This window comes from Hydra viridissima, unplaced genomic scaffold (genome assembly GCF_058129835.1).
Source record: "Hydra viridissima isolate aposymbiotic clone 2 unplaced genomic scaffold, HvirCarnegie_v1 scaffold_2, whole genome shotgun sequence".
Taxonomy (NCBI): Eukaryota; Metazoa; Cnidaria; class Hydrozoa; order Anthoathecata; family Hydridae; genus Hydra; species Hydra viridissima.
In genome coordinates, this window is record NW_028324301.1 from 6,322,787 (window position 1) to 6,343,693 (window position 20,907).

Consider the following 20,907-nt stretch of genomic DNA (forward strand, 5'->3'; position numbering starts at 1 on the left):
TAACTAAAACTACTTGATTACTCATAAACTTAATCAAGTTATGATCAAGGTTTTGTGTTTAAATAATCGCTATTAATAAATGTTTAAATAATCGCTATTATTTAAAAAATTAAAGAATTTTATAAAAAACTTCAAATATTTAAAGAAACACCACCAAAAATTTATGCACCCGAAAAACGCAGATAGTCCAGAAATGTATCTGGCAAAAATGCAGATAGTCCAATTTTGTTTTACGCGGAGATTGTAGATATGCCAATTTTGTTTTAAACGGAGAAAGCAGATATGCCAAATTTGTTTTCCGCGGAGATTGCAGATAGTCCGATTTTGCGCGGAGCCATCGAAATGATCGCGTATTGAAGTTATGAATATGGAAAACAGAGCTCTGCCAAAACTTTCTTTGAAAATGTAAGGCAGAGGAGCCTTTGACTTTCAAGTCTATAAAGTCCATATAGCTTCAAGTATGGTTGCAATTCGCTGGTATGATAACAAATCAATTAATTTAGCGTCTTTATATGTAAGCATTGAACCACTTCAGACCGTTCGTAAGTATAATCGTTCATTGAAGCAAAAGATTAATGTGAAGCAGCCCAAAATTGTCCATGTATGTAACCAATATATGGGTGACATAGACAAGTTAGATATGTGTGGATTCTATAAGTCAAGATTGAGAACGCGGAGATGGTACATCTACATTTGCCTTCATACGATTTAAATTGATACGATTTCAAATGATATAAGGATGGTTTTGATGATAGGCCATGCTACAATCAAAAGCGACAGAGGCATTTGTCCTGCAAGTCAGGACTATCATATATAAGCTGTAAGAAATGCAATACATAGTTTTGCCTTAACAAAAAAGAAATTTTTCATTCATAACTATTTTAAAATATTGTTATTGTAATCTTTTACATGAAAGAAATTGTCTTTTAACAAATAATTTAACTTGCGTAGGTTTCCTGGCCCTTTAACTTGAGTATCAATAATCATTTGAAATCTGCTTCAACTTGTGACGTTAAATAGGCTAGAACACTTAGGATAAAGTTAAAAAAATCAAAATTGTCTAAAATATTTGTACAATTTTGCCTGTTGTACCAGATTTGATACAACTCAAAAAAGTGCACTGCCATTGTTTTTTTTGACAATTTTTTCACAACTTTCTAACGCCAATAGGATTACTTGTGCTAAAATCAGATTTTTAAGCTGCTTTTGACATTTAAGGTTAAGTTAGGTTACATTTAACAGTTTAGTCAGTTTTTATGCTTGAAAGTGTTTTTTTTAATAAGAAAATTAACAGATTTTGATGACCTTAAAAAAGAAATTGTATACAAAACGAACTTATTTTTTATACTCTAGTAGGACTAAAAAAAGAATTCGTTTAATATTTGTGAAAATCTTGTTATGCCACAGAAACATTTTCATAAAGTTTTTCGATTACGTTTGTTGTATCTAACTAAATAAAAACATGATCTTGACTTAACTATTATTATAATAATAATAATTTATATCTCGATTAAACAGCTACAATTGTTTTTTTTTTAACAATATTGCAGTAAACTATAAGACAAAGCCGTTTTAACTTCGAAATTGAGTTATAAACAAGATGCTTAAATAATCCTTGTCACAATTATCTCGTTTCCTTAACAAAAAAAAGGAGTTTTAAAAGTCCAAAAATATAAAAGATATACAACGAAAAAATTCCATTAAATTACAATTTGCAATTTTGCATTACAATATATTTTTGTTTCCCTCAATAGATAATCTTAATAACCAGATTAGCAAGCAGTCTTTAAAAGTTATTACAAATCTGGAATTGAGTGATCCATTTTGCCTTTAACAAGACTTTCTGACATACTAAACAGAAGATTATAATTTCTGTAATCACATCAAATATATTTTAATTAAATAATTTAATTATTTACAAGAGTTGTAAAGATTCTGTCCACAATGATAATGACCCATGGAATTTTTGAAATATTAGAACCACTTAATCGATTTCAATAATCTTTTTATTACTTTACAGCAAATTTATCTCCAAATACTGTAAGTAAAGCTTTTAGAAAACATCATTTTTGAGTTAATAGCAATATTTTTTCAATTGAATGCAAACAGCTGGTATGAGCTTTTGGCAACGGTTTTCATAAACTTTTCGTGATGCCACACCCCAAATTTGATAAATACAAATAACAGTTTTCCTTTGAACTTTGCACTTTTTTGTTAGAAAATTGGAACATAATGATTTTAAGCCACTTTCCCAAAATGAATTTAAAAAAACTTCTACTTGCAATTAATAAAAAGATAATATAATTTAAAAGGGAGATTTAAAACAGTAAAAAAAAAATTATCAAAATCAATTAAATGGTTCTTGAAATATTTCAAAAATCCAGAGTGTCATTATCATTCCAGATAGTCTTTATATTTGTGTTTACATTTAAGAATAAATTTTATAAAAAAAAAATTTTCTATTATCGCTTACCATTTAATCATGTGTTCAAAGATAAATGATGGCATGATAGTGACAGTAATGCTGCGATCAGACAATTTCATTATCTCTGTTATTTTCTTATCCTATGAAAACTGATATGAGTTATTACTTATTAACAGATGTTAAATAGCAGAGAGAAATAGAGCTAAATGATGGAGTAGAATTGAAAATCATAATCTTTTGTATGGTATTACAAATGTATGTATGTATGTATGTATGTATGTATGTATGTATGTATGTATGTATGTATGTATGTATGTATGTATGTATGTATGTATGTATGTATGTTGTTGTATATTATTGTTACAACAAAATGTTTCTTGGAAGTTAACAAATTATAAATGCTTTATACCGGTAAGCCAACAACATTCTGACCATTTACTTCAAGAATATTGTGCTCTGTCAACAATCCATTTCTATTAAATGTGAAGAAAATCTCTATTAAAAAAAAGGGAAAAATATAAATCAAATTTTGCTCTTATAAAGATTTGAATATCTAAATACCTTGCAGCAGAAGAATCTTTAACAATAGATGTAATTTTTCCATTTTTAAATACAAAACCAACATGACCAGTACTGTCTTTTTGTAAAGTGAGATTGCGCTCAAATGGCCTGTGAAAAAATTACAAAAACAATCAAAAAAAGATTTAGTTACAACAAAGATAAGTCTAAAATAAATAAATCTGCTTTCTAACCTATCACGGATAGCAAACTCAATTCGTTTTGGATCAGACTTCTTGATCAGATCCATAACCTTATCACGTTCAAATCCTGCTAGTGTAACTCCATTAATCTGAAGAATCTGATCTCCAAACCGCAAACCTAAATACAAAACTAAATGTGCTATAACTGAGAACTAAATTTAGTAATAAATTTACTGTTTAAGTATGATTGCCATTTGTTAATAGCATTCTTAACCAAAGAATTTTAGTTTAAGCTATCAGTTTAATTTTAAAAAATTGCTTTAAATTTTTAACTGGATTAAAAACAATACTTAAAATCATAACTTGTTGAAATGCATATGTTACAACTTTAAAAAAAAAAAAATTCTAATTAGACTTGTTTTATATTTTAGGATTAACATATTAACTTACCTGCAATAGCTGCAGGTGAACCACTGTCAACAAATGAAACAAAAACACCTTTATTTATATGTTGAACACGAAGGCCAACTTTTGAATTTTCATTTTTGCATGCAATGACTTGCCGGACACCTTGTTTTATTTCTGCACGCATTAAATTCATATTATTTTGTCCTGTAACAGGGGCCACCATGGTCTGAGATGGTCGTTGATATTGAACAACTTGCTTTAATAAAAATCAAAGATTTACTCTTAAGATTGTAAGAAAACAATACCATAAGTTTTATTCCACCACATATTTGTATGTAGATCTCAATTCAAAACTATCTCTAGGATTATTCACAACTTACTTGTCCAGTCTCAGGCATATTTGCAAGAACTGCATCTGGTGTTAAGTTTAATCCCATAAAATCACTTAATGATGGGTATAAAAGAGAGCCGGATGATGCCTAAATAGAACAGTTTTTAACATTTTTGAAAACTCCATAAAAAATTTAAAATTTGAAACTTTTAATTTAAAAAAATTATTAAAAACAGAAAGTTTAAATCTTTTTTATAATCCAAAAAATTAAAATATTTGTTAAAGATGTTTTTTATTACCGTTAGGACAGCTTGTGGAGGTACTGAGGCAGAGTTTTGATTAGTGGATATAGCCTGTTGCTGGTGATAGGCATGGCTTATCTGAACCTACAAAACATATACTTCTTACATACTATGTATGGTATAAGTACTTGAGTAAAGCTCAGAAAATGCCTACATTATATTTCTAAATAAATTTACATGAGCCCACTTATTGTATTATGGCAAAAGAGAACACTTGTCATATAATTTTACTTCACAACACATTTTAATACTTGTTTCTTTTAAAAGATATTTACCAATATAATGCTATTGCTAAATATAATTCTATCAGCAATAGCTAAGCTACTTTAGCTACTTGACTTTATAGGAGCAACTTTTTTGATATTTAAAAAAATTATATTGCTGAAAAAAAAAACTAACATAAAAGGAATAAATTATACCGTACCTGAGCCAATTGATCAACTTTCATATCTTCAAGAGAAGGATAGAGTGACATTTTTCCTTAAAAAATCTGTGGATATTTTTAAGTGCACCTTAAAAAAAAATTTGCTTTCGTTTCGTGAACTATGACTTATATTTATATAAGAAGGCTGTATCTAGTCATGTGACTGAAATCAATACATTATGTCATCGATATGTAATATTTTCATTCCGAACTTTTTGTTTAAAAAGCAACCAAAATGGCTGAAGTTTACAAATATTAAGTAATGATAAATTACCATGCCGAGAAAGTTCTAAAATTTTGTGTACATATATTTTAAAATATTTCAGATATATTCTTTTGTATAAAAAATATGTATCTCAAATGTTACCCAAAGAAAACTCCCATTGTTTGAGAAATATTTTCCTTAAAATCAAAACATAATAAAAATGTTTTTTCTTTTTTCTCAAATATTTATGAGTTGGCAGGAATTGGTGCATTAACATACCAAGGGGTATAAAGTGATGCTATGAATTCATCTAATTAATGAATGAATATTGTCTCTCTTGCAGAAATTTGTTATTTAATATTTTATCAAAACAGTAAAACAACAGTCAAGTATATAACTTTCCATAAAAGTTTTGACTTAATACTCTCAAGCTTAATTCCTTAAAATTAATGTAATTTTTTTTTCCAGAATGGATTGTTCTTCCATCGGCAAAGTGCTAAAATGAAACAAAAAACTGACAATGATATTTAAAATGATGTTTAAAACATGTTAATATGTACAGCATCCACCTAAATATATGTATAACATCCACCTAAAAACAAAAATTTTCTTTATATGTAGCTCAAAGCTGGGATCATTGACAAAAATCCAGATCAGTACTACTTCTTTATTAAGGTGCATATTAGTTACAGCCAAATAGTGTCAGAAGTAGTGGGTCAGTATAAGATTAAGATTCCAGCGATAATAAATGTTGATAGTCTGCCAGTGACAGGCAAACAAATATTATCATTGAAAACAAAGCAAAAATTTGTAATACAAGTTTACATTTGCCTTAATTTTGACAAGAAAACTTATAAAGGACTCCATTTAGGTCTTATGTACTACTTTTTATCTATTTCAGGTTTTAATAGTCTGATATCGTTAAGTCAGCATTTATTACAACAAACCCCTTAATGATTCCTCGGATGATAGACAAAAAAGAAAAAATTATCGTTGACCTTTATCAAAACTTGCTTCAAAGCAAGCAACCGAAGGATGATTATGAGCAATTGGAATTATTATTTTCCTTAAAAACCTTGTATTTGAAAACGCTACAAGTCACACTTGTTGAATGATGAAGTTTACCTACTCCTTGAAAAGGTTCTTGCTTAGTAAGCAATTTTTTGCAGCTAAATAGTTTTGCAGCTAAATACTTTTGCAACGTGAAATACTATGAAAGTAATAAAAGTATTTATTGTAAAAGAATTTTGAAAGATGAATGTGGCAGAGTGGAATAATTTTAAAAGTAACTTTGAAGCAAAAGAACACTTCAAGAATCTTCGTGTGCACGAACGACATTGGTAAAAGAGGGCTAGCGCTAATTCTAGAACGAAACCAAAAAAAATTTGTTGAATAAATAATGCGAAAAAAATTAAGTTTCCTGAAAATATTAAATCAGGTTTTCTATTTATCGATGTAGAAACTCGATGAACGAGATCTCGAAAAAATATTCCAGTAAACAAGAAATTTCCCATTGTTAAACTTTAATTGTAAAAACCCGAAAAACGACGATATACAGGAAAGTTGATATATTTTTAACTAAAATCAGAAAACAAAATTAATTATGTAATGAAATTCTGATTTTAAATCACCATTTGTTTATTTTATCTGGTATTTTAAAATCCTTGAGCAAAGGATCAATTTTTTTTCTATAATTAGCTCTCCTGTGTGTTTTTCGTTAAAAGATTCCATATTTATTAAAAACTTCTTAAACTAAAATATTTTGTTGATATAATGACAAATAAGTGATTGGAAAGCAATGTTGCTTCTTGTCCATTTTTCAGTTGTAAAGCCTGATAGTTGTCAAACATTTTATTCGATTTGTCTAATGCTGCTTCATACATCTATAGTATTAATGAGCGAGACATTGCTTGTGCAGATATTGATTATATCCGCCTTTGTCACGTTGAATGATTTCCTGTAATTCTTAACTTTAAACAATTCTAAAGTCTTGTTAGATATCCCATTTTGTAATCAAGTTCACCAAAGTAGCATTTTGTATGAGATCTTTCGACTATGGATGCGTTTGACTACACACTAGTTCAGGTTTGGTTCTTTATAATGAAGGCGGTTGAGATCCCAAAAAAGTCGCAACAAGTGCCTTCTTTTAAATAAGCATTTGAAAGTAAGGTCAGAACTGTCTAAAATTACTTTTTATTTTAAAAATAAATGTCATGTAAAATGATGTTTTCATCATTTATGTTTTCATAGGCATTGTAAATTGCAACAGGAATGCCCCTGAGATGACTGATCAAACCTAAAGTTTTTATCAAATTGGGTGAGAGAATTTTTCCACATTCATCACATTAGACGCAGATAATGTCTGTCTTTTTAAAAACTCCCATATTTGTGACTTTTTGAGCAATCTGCAATGAGAAATGTGATAACTAGCTTTGATGTCCCTGTTATTTCTCTTTCCCGTGTTATGCCGAAAAATGATAACTTTTTGTTCCTATCAAGCATTCCGTATAAAAAGGGAAAAATATCCGAGCTAACATTTTTAAATTAGCCAGTTGATTCTGTTTTCAAATACTTTTTAATGCTTAAACCAACAAATCTAACTACTAATTGTATGGGTTAATTAAAGTATTATTGTAACGTACATTTAAATTGGTTTTCAAAAAGAAGTTTATAAAATCATGTAAAAGTTACATGACGGGTGTTCCCTCAAAAATTAAACAACATTAAAACATTAAAAGACATATATAAATATGTTGTTTTTTTAAACAAATCAAATCGAGTTTATCAAAAGAAGTCTTGATATAAAGAATCGAGGAAGTCGGGATCTTAGATGAAATTCCAGAAAGAACTTCTGGAGCAAAAATTTCCTTTCACGAGCCTCGAAACAGAAAATTTTCCTCTTTTTCGGGAATATGACGGTGCTTACTCCTTACACCATTCCGCTCATTGATATGCGCTCACTTCATCAATTCATAATTTTAACAACCATTCAAACAGTTTTGTTTATGTTATTTTTTTGTAAATGTTATTAACATTTTGTATTTGCAGATCGACTAAGTAATTTCTACCCTCATTTGTTACCCTAAGTGACAATTTTTTAACCCTTTAGTAATTGTCAACTACCGTAGGATATAAGCTAACTACTACGATATGCCGATTCCAGCGCATTGATACTTTTTCTATACTTAAGGAATTCAAGATGGCGTCGTTTTTTTTTTTTTATGTGTAATCATGTTCTGAGTTATATTTAATGAATTTCAAGATGGTGTTTTTTCCGTGATAGATTGTTTGTAGTGTCTTTGCATTAATTGATGAATGTTTTTGGTTCAGAGCCGAATAGTTTATCATAGTCCATAAAATTAAAAGAAGGTTTTAGTTTGTAGTGTGCAATAGCTAGCGTGTAAATGCCGTCTTCCAAGATGTGTCTTTTGTCGTCGTTAGCGCTGAGTGCGACTTTGTTGATCTCTTCGGTGTGAATATCGTGAAGATGGGAACGGATAACGTTCATGGTTGCGAGCTTTTCTGTCTTGTTCATTAAACTACTAGGAAAAGCGGATTCTGGCGCATTGATACTTTTTTGCATAATAATGTCTATTTTCCGTCAGATTGATATTTTTTTAATAATATGTTGACATTATTAAAAAAGGTGTTTATAATTTTCTCTTCGCGTTTCTCTAATTCTTTGATCATGTTCTTTTTGTTGTTCTTCTTCAAATGCATTTTTTAAAATGGGTAAGGTATTTAATTTTTTGCGATTATCATTGTGGAATTGTGTAGCAATTCTGTATAATTCTGGGTCAAAAGTGGGATTAATTATTTGCTGTAGTTCACTGTAACAAAATTCCTCATATTCATCTTGTTCTGTAATACTCATTGACATTTTTTTATAACAAGAAAAAGTTTTTTTCTTTGTATAATTTACAAAATTAAATTTAAAAAAGGAATGCTTGAGAAGGGTGAGTTTGGTCCGAGCAATAATCCGGCTCCAACAGATTGATAACCTTTTCCATTTTTAACAAAGAGTCCTTCACCAATAGTAGGTTTTACCCAAGGTCTTAAAAAGATTCCTGATCCTGCAGCAGTCATTTTCATTCCATTTCCATTCTTTTTCAAGTAAACGATTCCTCTTCAAGCAATTTTATCAACCATAGCAGAACCAGCAGAAGATCCTACACCTGCTAACAATCCTGTGGCTAGAGCAGGAACTACTCTTGTTGCAAGAGTGCTGCCTAACATACCTAATAACGGTAAAAGAGCTCCGATAAATCCGCCTTCAATGGTTGAGTTGTATGATAATTGTTTTCTGCTCAGTTTGAGTGTGACTCCTTTACCAGCTTCATACGCTTTTTTAATTTTGTTCAATTGCGCGTTAGTGATAGCGAGAACATGTTCGCCTTCTAGATTTGAATGAGATAGTCTTATATTGACATCAGTCTTTTCTTGGATCGCTTTTTTTATTTTGTCAGATTGACTTTGTGAAATGTTTATTTTTACTTTTTGGTAGCTCATTTTTAAAATAAAAGAAAAAAATTATCGCTGAACTGCGCTGCTCGTAAAAAGGTCTTGGAGCACAGAGGTTATTCTTTCTCTAACGTGAAATCTAAGGATAATGTCTTCACCTCTAAAGTCGATCAAGTTACCGTTTTGATCTACAATTCTTGTTTCCATTCTTGAAATTCTACCCACCATGATAGGTAAGTATATCAAGTGGAAAGGCTTTTCGCTAATTTTGTAGCCTGGAGGAGAGTCAGGATGAAAAGAGTAAATGTCAGATGTTCTTTTTCCGTTATCATAAGATGATCCAATAACATCGTTTGTGATTCTGATGATGGTTACATCGTCTATTCTCGAAAGTGATTCAGACTCGTAATAGTCAATATAACTTGTGACTTTATTTGGATCTGTCGGATCTTCCTTTTTCTCTATATAGGTATATTCTGCTTTATTAAATCCAAGAACAGTGGCTAAACTGTTATTCACGTTGAAATCCACCCAATATTTTGTTGTAGTTCCAGGTTTTCCAAATTTCAGCGTAGATCTTAAAGTGGTTAGGTTTGCACCGATAACAACACCATCTGCTCTATACAAGTTTCCAACTTGTTTTTTCATTTCATTCCGAAGATAATCATTAATCTCGCTAATTTCATACGCTCCTTCTTCGATGTAAATGGTGTAGCTGTTTGAACCGGAGTTGGGACTGTATCTGAAAACATTATTTGTCGAATTGATGTTGGTGTAACTGTGAACAGTGTCAAAACCAACAAGAGCCATTTCATACTTTTTATTAGGCTCGAATTCAATGGGGTTGTCAAACTCAGTTTGGATGACGCTGTTTCTTACGGTTGGAGTTTCTTTTTTTGCTTTTGCAAGGAGATAAAATCCGCTCATCTTTTTATATAGAGTTGGGAAAATAAAAATTGTCAAATCCGCTTCGATATTTTCCACAATCCTTTTTTGAGGATAAATCAATGACTGCAAATCCGTGAGGTTGAGACCAGCAATATTTACAAAACTTTTTAAACTCTTCTATTTTCATATCGCTTGAAACATGATCTTGGTAAATGTGGTTAATGTTTTTCGAGTCTTGTGGAAACAGGCAAATGAAATTAGCGTTTTCTCGGATGGTTTGTCTAGGCAGCATAAAATAATTTTGAGCGAGGTAAAAGCAGTCGACGTTAGAATGTCTTCCTCGGATATAGTATTTTTCGCACTTGTTTTGTTTAGTCAGTTGCAAATCGTCAAAGATCATTAAATTGTTTTTGGATGAATCAAGATCTTCTGGTTCTGGCACATCGTCTGCTGTTTCAAAAAATTGACATTCCATATCCTCTGTGTTATTCCATTTTTTTGAAATTTCATCAATAACACATTCAGGACTTACGTTTAATTGTTCAATTTTGCTTTGAATGTTAAACAAATCAAGAATAACCTCTTTCGGTAATTTCTTCTCGAATGAGTTTTTTAATATTTTATATTCAGGCTGAAAAAGAGATTTTCCAAACACTTGTTAATGATTATAGTCTAGCCAACCAGGTCTTAAAAGTAAATTGAGTAGCAGCGTTGTTTTACCACAACCTGATTTTCCAATAATGATTCCACGTATACTTCTAGGTAAAAGTTTGTTGTTTTTCCTTTTGCTTTTATTTACATTCCATGACAAATCAATCACTTCCATTTTTTATTATGTTGAATATAAAAAAAATGTACTGCGTCAAATGCAAAAGAATAACAGAAACGGTCAACTTGCAACATGCTATAAGCAAAAGCAATAGAAATATGCTTAAAGGAACTTGCGTCATCTGCGGGATAAAAAAGAACAAATTTATTTCTGCACATGCGCTTAGCGGAGGAGACTTGGTGGAATCGATCAACAAACTCTCAAACAAAATAAAGCTTCCATGGGCAAAGTTTCCAGGAGAAATGCACGTTCCAGGTATGAACTTTGCAGGGCCTGGAACCAATTTAGATAAAAGACTCACTTCCACAGACATGTATCAAGATTGGAGCAAACCGGTGGATAGAGTAGACAATGCTGCATATCACCACGATTTAGCTTACAAGTATTTTAACGACAAGCAAAACAGAAATTTAGCAGATCGAATGATGCTTGAAGAAATGAACTCTATACAAAATCCCACTCAGAGAGAAATAAACGAACGAAAAATCATCGAACCCATCATCAAAGCCAAAGCCAAATTCGGATTAGGTGTTAAAAAAATCACAGATTTTTCCACGGATTCGCAATCGAATATAAAAAAAAACAACCGGAGAACCTGAAATGGACTGATCAACTTGCAAACGAGCTTCATAAACCAGTAATACATCATTTCAGAAGAAGAAAAGTGTTTGTGAATGACATTGATGAAATATGGGCTGTAGATTTGGTTGACATGCAGTCGTTTTCAAAATTCAACAACGGAATTAAATACTTGCTCATGGTTATTGATGTGTTTTCAAAGTATGGATGGATTGTTCCGTTAAAGAGTAAAACTGGAGTTGATGTAGCTAGCGCTCTAAGCAAAATATTTGAGGAGAGAAAGTGCGTCAAAATGTGGGTGGATAAAGGTAAAGAGTTTTATAACAAGTATGTAAAAGCTCTAGGTGTTCAATTATACTCCACTGAAAATGAAGAAAAAAGTTCCCTTGTTGAAAGATGGAATAGAACAATGAAAGAGAAAATGTTTAAATACTTTTCAGCTAATAACACCAATAAATACATTGACGTTTTAGACAAAATGGTTGATAACTACAACCACACCAAACACTCTTCCATTAAAATGACTCCAGTTGAAGCTAGCGATGAAAAGAATAAAAGCAGGGTATGGATAACCCTAAATGGAAAGGCGAGAACAGAAAGACAAGAACCTAAGTTTTCCATTGGAGATAAAGTGAGGATCACTAAAAAGAAATCACATTTTGAAAAGGGGTATACACCGAGATGGACAGAGGAGGTTTTTACTATATCAAAAATTCAGTACACAGACCCGCCTACGTATAAAATATCAGACCATCACAGCGAAGAAATACAAGGTACATTTTATGAACAAGAAATGCAAAAGACCAATCAAGACATATTTAGAATTGAAAAAGTCATTAGAAAGCAAAAGAACAGATCTTTAGTCAAATGGTTTGGATATCCAGATTCATTCAACTCGTGGGTGAATAATGAAGAATTGATCCGTTTGCAAAAATAGACGCGTCGTTTTGTATGGCAAGGAAAAAAATTTTTTTGAAATGACATAAATAAATTCACGGCAAGAAAAAAAATGAATGAGATAATGAATAAGATGATTATAAAAATAAATGTGCTTGAAGCTGATATGTATGAATGCATGAAACATATTGACTTGAATAAGTTCATGTCTAGGTACCAATTGATGTTGGATGAATTACGTTGTAGTATGTATGAAGCAGTGAATTTAGATAATATGAATGATATCCTTGAAAAGATGTTTTATTTTGAAAGTGAATTGGTTGATGATTTTTTAGAAGTGGAACAGAAATTTCGATGGGATAGAGGAAATATGAAATTGGAAACATACATGAATAACTTGCATAGACACTGTGGTATAATTAGTAAAATAATTCAAATGATGATAATGTTATGTTAAATCCTTAGTCAAATGGTCTGGATATCCAGATTCATTCAACTCGTGGGTGAGTAATGAAGAAGTGATTTCTATGAAAAAATGATCTTTAAAATTCAAAGATTTTCATTAATCCGAAAAATGATATAAATAATTTTCTTTTCTATATAAAAGAAATGAATTTTATTACGATTGAAAATTTTGATGAGAGCAAATTATCAGTTGGAGAAATTTACACGGCAACAAAACCAGTGGTTTATCAAAAAATACCAGTAAAATATTCTTATTCAAATGGAGATGGTCCACTTGTATTACGAACACCTACATTATTTTCGTATGGTGTATGTGAGAATAAAGATCCGGCAACACAAAAATTGACTGGCTATTCCATGTCCTTCGTTTGCTTTGATGCTAAAAAGGGAAAGACAGAAGAAGAAGAAAAGTTTATTAGCACAATGGAAAAGATTACTTTGTTTATTAGAGGTGAAGTGGATAAATTGTCAGCCAAACTTAAAAAGGGAGGAAGAAAAAAGCAAATTAATTCAAACGAATTGAGTATTTTAAAATATAAACCTAATCATCCTGAAGCAGCTCCTGTGTTTTATGCTAAAATGTTTATAAATAAAAATGAGAAAGACGAAATACTCATTACTTCTGTATTTCATAGAAAGAGAACAGATCTTGATATACAAAATGGAATCAAAGGAGAACGTAGTAATAGAAATTTAGTCAAATCTTCTGGACATAATTTCCTCAATCAAAAATGTTATGCCATTGGAGGAATTAGAATTGAGGGGGTGTATATCGGCCCTTCTATTGTGTCTATTCAAGTTAAACTGGTAGAAGCCGTCATCGTGAAAAATGCAACTTTTTCTCATAGCATTATGGGTGAAGGATTGGATTTAGAGGTGAAAGAATCGGATAATGAAATAGAACCAGATGATGAAATGTAAATCACTTGTGAAATCCATGGAGTTCTTCTAATTTTTAAAATTTTTCTGAATTTTAAAAAAATGATCAACGTTGAAGGAATTGTACTACCGAACAAACCTCTAACCAACTTTCAATTAATAGATGCAATGAAAAAGCTCAAAATTAAAAACTTTAGAGGCGTGTTTGTGAGGGATGAGTTACCAGAAAAGACAAGAAAAAAAGAATGTGGAATTGTCAACACGGGAGATTCTAGCACAGATGGATTTCATTGGATCTGTTGGTATAAAGACGCTGACAAAAAATACAGCTTTGACTCTTATGCTCAGCCTCCTCTTGTTGAGCTCATTGATTATTTAAAAAGCCCAGTCTTTTACAACAGCGAGAGAGTACAGTTTGGTAATACGTCTTATTGTGGTCACTTGTGTCTTTACGTCTTGAAAAAATTACAGGAAGGGGATGAATTTCAAGAAGTTGTTAACACACTTTGGTGAAAAAAAAGTCGTGTCTATATAAAATGATTGACAAATTTGGAAGAACTGAATTGGGAAGGTATTTTTATGATCCTTCCTCATCATCAGCCATAACAGGTGATCTCTATGTCAGAACAGATGGAAACAGCACCATCACTGCAGACATGGATTTCAACTCTCATAAAATCATCAATATGGGTGAACCGACTAACGCACACGATGCTGCTACTAAAAATTACGTGGATACGCATGCGTCAGGTGGTTCTGTAGTGGGAACTACAGATTTGGATTTAAATTTCCACAAGGCGATCAACTTGAATGAACCGACCAATCTTCACGACGCTGCCACAAAAAATTACGTAGACGTCAGCTCGAGTCTGTGTGTTAAAACCGATGGATCCAGCACAATCACGGGAATCATCGACATGAACTCTCACAAACTGATTAATGTAACTGATCCTACCAATTTAAAAGACGCTGCAACAAAAGGGTATGTAGACACCAAAGTCTCTTACAATAATATTTCTTACGTAGACATTAACATGACGGCTCATAAATTGATTAATTTAGCTGAACCTACATCAGCCTCAGATTCAGCTACGAAAAATTACGTCGATACGCATGCTTCGGGTGGGACGACTGTAGGTGCAGCAGATTTGGATTTGAACTCGCACAAATTAATTAACGTGCTCGATCCAACCAACGCACAAGATGGAGCGACAAAAAACTATGTTGACTTACTGTTACAAAAATCGAGTTTGACCAGTGTCGTTCCAAGCTCTAGCTTTACCAGTTTGGGGTTCAAGTCTCAGACCGTTGCAGCATTAACCACTTCGCCAGTGTTTGCGTTTTCTGGAAAATCTGGAGTACTGAGAAGATTGTGGCTGGCTTTATACAGCACCTCTGGCACGAATATTCCCGGTCAAGTTTTCATTCGAATCTTTACTGACGGAGAAATCAATGTGGGGAATTATTCAGAAACAACAGAAGGAATTGGAGTGGATCAAACAGGACTTGCTACCGATTTGCTTTTTTCACCATTGGGAGGAGCTTTTTACACCAATTCTTTGCAGGGATGCAACATGTTTAGCACAACTTCCTTGGGAGGATATTTCACGTTGGACATGCCTTTCAGAAACGACGTCTCCATTCAACTGGTCAACAGAAATGCTACTGCCATCACGTATTGGATTCAACCGTTCATCTCCACACTTGCTTCTATTCCTGCTTCCATCCCTATTTTCAAGCTGTACTGCAGAACGTTTCGATATTTGAATACCACTTACGGCAGCGAATACGTTTTGATGAACACCAATGGAAAAGGAAATGGTGTGTTGTTGAAATACATCAGGGTGCACATCATCGGCGCTTCTGGAAACTGGTGGGAATCTAGAGTCCGAATGTACGGCGGAAATTTACCTCCAGGTAACGGCACTGTACTCACTCCTTGGACACCGTACAACACCAACAATTACACCTACTTTCCTGGTTATGACGGTGACAGTACATGCTTCTTTTCATCCTCTGGACTGGAAGATTTTTATTTGTCGTCATGGAACGGATCAAATGTGACTTCATTCAACAACAAATCGACTGGACTTTTGTATCAATCCACTTCATCCATCGGCTCTACATCTACCATTTCTTTTTACAGAAATTTCGGAGAGGCAGATTCTATGCCTACTGTCGCAGCTGGTAGAAGACTCGTTGTCACGCTCAACTCTGGTGATGCTCAAGTCGGTCAATCCGGAAGCTTTTACCTTCTTCTCGGACAAGTCTATTATTACGCTTAATGTACAGATGAAAAAAATTTTTGAAAATGACTTAAATAAATTTCTATTGATATATAAACTGAAGATGAGACAGAGTGAAATAATAGAACGAATGAATGCAATGGAAGAACTAATGAGTTCAATGGGGCAAAACATACCGTGGAAAGATCTGTATATTATTGAAAGAGATCTGGATAGACTTGAAAGAGATATGTTAAATTTACAAGATGAATTAACTGACGATATGCTTGAAATGTTTGAAGATTTAAGAGAAGATTATAGATATAGTTTAAGGCTTAATCGTTATGAAAGCGAAGATGATGAAAGCGAAGATGATGAAAGCGAAGATGATGAAAGCGAAGATGAAAGCGTAGAATACATTGATGAGGAGGAGGAGAAAAGAAATAGATTAAAGATTGAAGCATTGCGTAAAGGTTTTCATAAGGATAAATATAGAGTGTGTGCTTCTGCTGCTTAAACAGATTTTTAATTCTTTTTGAAGAATTGAAAATTCAAGATGGAATAAAATGATGTATTAAAAAAATAATTTTTTTGTAATAAAAAATGGAGACTCAATATAAAAAATTTTTTCATTATGATCGAAAGATGTGTAATAAATCATTTCTTTTTTTCGACAAGTATTTGAAGCATCCTCCATCAAAAGTAGGAACTAGATATGAAATATTTGCTCAAAAAGACATCACATTAAATAAACTGAGTCATCAGAAAATAACTTTTATGTTTGGAATAAAACTTAAAAGCGGATTAGCTTTAGTGAATTTGAGGGAAAGCCTAAAATCAAAACTGGATTATTTCGGTCACAGCATGATGATATCAGAGTCGGTGGATAATGTGATCATGGAGATTTTAAATAACAGCAAGTCAGATGTCATTATTAAAAAAGGAGAAAGTTTATGCTTTGTCAATTTCATTAATGAGTGAAAAAAAAAATATTTTTTTTCGTTTAATATAAAATGGAATACAATTACGATGCTAAATCTAAACTTTATCCAGTTCTTCCAACAGCTCCTGCAGATGAAGGGCACAATTACCGTCTTCAGAAAATAAGCGAGATTCAGAAAGAGATGGACAACGAGAGGAAAAAGAGAGTACATATGAGCAAAAAGTACCATCGCGCTTTCAGAATCATTTCTTTTGTAGACACTACGTTGCAAGCAGGTGGTGTTGCACTTGGAGTTGTTGGAATTGGAACTTTGACCACCATCGCTGCTGCCTCTGTTGCGATTGCGTGTGAAGGTGTGGCTATTGGAATGGGGTTTTTATCCATTGTAGGAGGTCAAGTAAACAAAAAACTAGCATTAAAAGCGGAGAAGCATGAAAAGATCAAAGTGTTGGCAGAGTCGAAATTGAACACCATCAACAGTCACATTTCAAAGGCTTTAGTAGACAACGTTGTGAGCGATTCAGAGTATGAATTGATTTTAGACGAGCTTCAAAAGTTTAAGAGCTTGATGAAAGAAATAAGAACTAAAACAAAAATCAACATTGACGAGATAACCAAAGAGTCGTTGATCCAAAAAGGAAGAGAAGACGCGATAAAAGCGTTCAACAATATGTTTAAGAAATCGTAGATTTCCACGGATTCAAAGAATCTAAGAAAAATTAATATTTTTCCACGGATTCAAAGAATCTAAAAAAACTAATTTAAAAAACATAGATAAGTTTGTGTTTTACGTTTTTTTTTCTTGTGTTTTAAAAAATGTCCTTTTTTAAAATACTAGACCCTAACAAGAGGGATGAAATTGTGAGAGAATTTGTTGAAAGAAGAAAAAGAATCTATCAAGATAGTTTGAATGAAAATATTTATGATGCTAATCTTCAGACTGATTTGAGCAAGCTTTACAAGCCTCTCATTGAAAGCAATGAAAAGATGATCAAAAGCATCGAAGAAAGACGCAATGAACAAGTGCCTCCCAGTTTTGATGAGACAAATCATTTAGGAGACATTTCATCCGTCTTTTTAAATAGGTATAATACACGTTTCGTAAACGATGTTAGAAGAAATTTCGAAATTAGTAAAATTAGTGATAAATTGTACTTTGGAAAAATGGAGGTGGAGGTGGATGGAAATGATATCGTTGTTGGAGGAGAAAGGTATAAAGGAACAAAGGGTCTTTGGGAGCTTATGACAGAATCTGATCCTCCAGACAAATGGAGCGACGTTAACGATGAAGATTTGCAAAACTATTCAAAAATTATTTTCAACACTGGTGCTATTTACTCGGGATCAAATCCAAACAAGCCAAAAGCCTCCAGAAGCGAAAAATACCGACAAATTATAAAGCCTCTTTGGGATAAATTTAAAAGTGAAACTAAAGTCAAAAAAGGTCATGGCGTGATTATTCTTCCGAGCGATCCGAACGCATTAGTTCAAAGGTTTACATTGAGTGTAGCTGCATGGCATGCTGGAAATAAAGAGTCGAGAAATGTGGCTGTTTCCATTTGCGATGAGCTGTTGAGACAGAATAGGATTAATAAAGACGAGTACAAGGCTATGATCGCGTATATCGATATGAAATAAAAAAATCTATGGAAATAAAAATGATCGTTTATAGAAATAGATATGTTAAGAAGCATATTGTGGGTGGAAGTGGTATAATTGACACGCTTAAAAATTTCTTGAAAGAGCAGCAGCTTCAAGCGCTTCAAGAGCAGCATCTACTTTGGCTAATAAAATTGCAAAAACTGAACTGGGGAGAGAAGCAATCATGGCTACTAAATCTGCAGGAAAAGAGTTAGCTTCTACAGCCATCTCCACTGCTAGAGATGTAGCTATTGATAAAGGTAAAAAGACCATTGAGAAATTGTATTCCAAGACTGGAACTCCAAAACCACATGAAGCTGCAAAGAATGATCTCAGCCTTAAAAGCAAAGAAATTATTTCAAGCATTGTTAACAGAAAGCCAACTCAAAGCGCATCAGTTATAGATGAATATTCTATGCTTGGATCAGGATTGTCGAAGAACAAAACGATTAGAATACAAGACCTGGTAAAAAAGGGAAATGGGCTTTTGATCGCATGAAAAATTTTTTTTCTTTGACGTATAAAAATGGCAAATTCCGATGTTTTAAATTTTACAGAAGAGATTATTGTTGATGAAGAAATTGAGAGATTTGAGTTTCATGAATATGAACCAGTGAATAAGAATCTAAACGTGGATGGAGAAATAAGAATCAATATTGAGCAGCAAGATTTGTTCACGCTTCCATCTGAGGCTTACCTTTTGGTTGAAGGAAGACTTTTAAAAGCGGATGGAACTTCCTACGCTGATACAGACGTCGTTACTTTGGTTAACAACGGTATCATGCATATGTTCAGTCAGATTTCTTATCAGTTGTCGAATCAAGAGGTGGAGACCATTTACGAACCTGGGCAAGCTACCACCATGATTGGATACCTAAAATATCCAGTAGAGTTCCAAATTTCAGAGGGTATGAACCAGCTGTGGCAAAGAGACATAACAGCTTTAGCAGATCTTGTCAACAACACTGGATTTAAGCAAAGACAAAATTACATCATTGCACAGACTGAAGAAAAAGGAACGTTTTCGTTCTGCATTCCTTTAAAGCACATTTTTGGATTTTGCGACGATTATGATAAAGTGCTTTATGGATTTAAGCATACACTTGCTCTTGTGAGAAAGAGCGATAGTGATGCTATTTTTAGAGCAGCTGCAACAGCTGCAGGAAAAGTGGATTTGACTAAATTGTCTTTGTTTATGCCTCATGTCACACCATCTGTTGTAACTAGTAACAATCTTTACAAAATCATTGAATCAAAAGTAGATGTTCCATTTTCGTTCAGATCTAGACAATGTGATACCATAGCTGTTCCTGTATCAAACAACTTTAGTTGGAGGTTAAGCGCAAGATCTGCTAGTGAAAGACCTAGGTATGTCATTGTTGGATTCCAAACCAATAAATCTGGAAGTCAAGAATTAAATCCTTCAGTCTTTGATCACTGCGATTTGAAAAACATATATGTCACCTTAAACAGTGAAAGGTATCCTGCTGTTGATTACAATTTAGACTTTAATAACAACAAATACTCAAGAGCTTATAGAGACGCATGCAAGTTTGACAATAGGCTTTATGGAATTAGCGAAATTATGGCTCAACCTAATTTATCTGCCTTAAATTATAGATACATTTGTCCTCTTTTTGTTTTTGATGTAAGCAAGCAGGCTGAGAGGTTAAAAACTTCAGTGATAGATGTGCAAATAAAAGCTACATTCAATGCAAACGTTCCTGCAAACACTAAAGCCTTTGCTGTCCTCATTTCCGATAAATTGCTTAGGCTTAAATCAGATGGAAGCAGAATGAATATTGTTTATTAGGTGCAGAGCACCCACATGAATTCTTTGAATTTATTGATGTTCTTCAAAATAATATTTTTTTAATAAAAAATGAGATATACGAAAAAGGATTTGAAAAAATTACTGAAAGAAAACGGAATTTCCAAAACGTCAAACAATAAAATGTCGCTCATGATGCTTGCGGTTGAAAACAACTTGATTGATAAAAACGAATGGATAAAAGACGTGAAGGAAGAGCGACCTGTGGGTAGACCGAAAAAGGATCTTAAAAATGGCTTAAATCGGTTACAAGAAGAATAAAATGAAACAGTTTTTTCCGTTTTTTCTAGAATGTAGTATCAAAGAGACTGACGCAAATAAAAAAAGACATCTTGAGCTTCTTGCATTTGGAAAAACAGGTGTTTTTCGTGAATCTGTTTACGTCACTGAAAACGGAGATTTTAATATTCCAAAAGAATACAGTGATGGAGAGAGAGACAAGCTTTACCGACTTGTATGGAGTGGCGAGACGG

The 20,907-nt window shown here is 32.6% G+C and overlaps 3 protein-coding genes across 4 annotated transcripts; 2 read left to right on the forward strand and 1 right to left on the reverse strand.

Moving 5' to 3' along the window:
• Window positions 1-1,468: 1,468 nt before the first annotated feature.
• On the reverse strand, window positions 1,469-4,749 carry LOC145189938 (syntenin-1-like). 2 transcript variants are annotated; one of them, XM_090079833.1, is made up of 9 exons: window positions 4,592-4,749; window positions 4,165-4,251; window positions 3,915-4,013; window positions 3,577-3,790; window positions 3,178-3,304; window positions 2,987-3,094; window positions 2,835-2,898; window positions 2,474-2,565; window positions 1,469-1,851 (listed from the first exon to the last, which is right to left on the reverse strand). In XM_090079833.1, exons 1-9 carry the CDS (start codon window positions 4,640-4,642, stop codon window positions 1,797-1,799), a joined length of 897 nt encoding a protein of 298 aa, XP_089935959.1. In that variant the 5' UTR covers window positions 4,643-4,749; the 3' UTR covers window positions 1,469-1,796. The 2 variants fall into 2 exon arrangements, with proteins under 2 accessions (XP_089935959.1, XP_089935960.1); XM_090079834.1 differs by having other exon boundaries at window positions 3,915-4,009; window positions 4,164-4,251.
• A 3,741-nt stretch (window positions 4,750-8,490) lies between these two features.
• On the forward strand, window positions 8,491-14,314 carry LOC149891691 (uncharacterized). Its single transcript, XM_090079510.1, has 2 exons — window positions 8,491-11,638; window positions 12,513-14,314. The coding sequence occupies exon 2, from the start codon at window positions 13,060-13,062 to the stop codon at window positions 13,834-13,836; it is 777 nt and encodes a 258-aa protein (XP_089935636.1). The 5' UTR covers window positions 8,491-11,638; window positions 12,513-13,059; the 3' UTR covers window positions 13,837-14,314.
• Window positions 14,315-18,787: 4,473 nt separating this feature from the next.
• LOC149891692 (uncharacterized) lies at window positions 18,788-20,416 on the forward strand. The gene is made up of 2 exons (XM_090077979.1): window positions 18,788-19,069; window positions 19,190-20,416. Exons 1-2 carry the CDS (start codon window positions 18,788-18,790, stop codon window positions 20,414-20,416), a joined length of 1,509 nt encoding a protein of 502 aa, XP_089934105.1.
• Window positions 20,417-20,907: the final 491 nt, after the last annotated feature.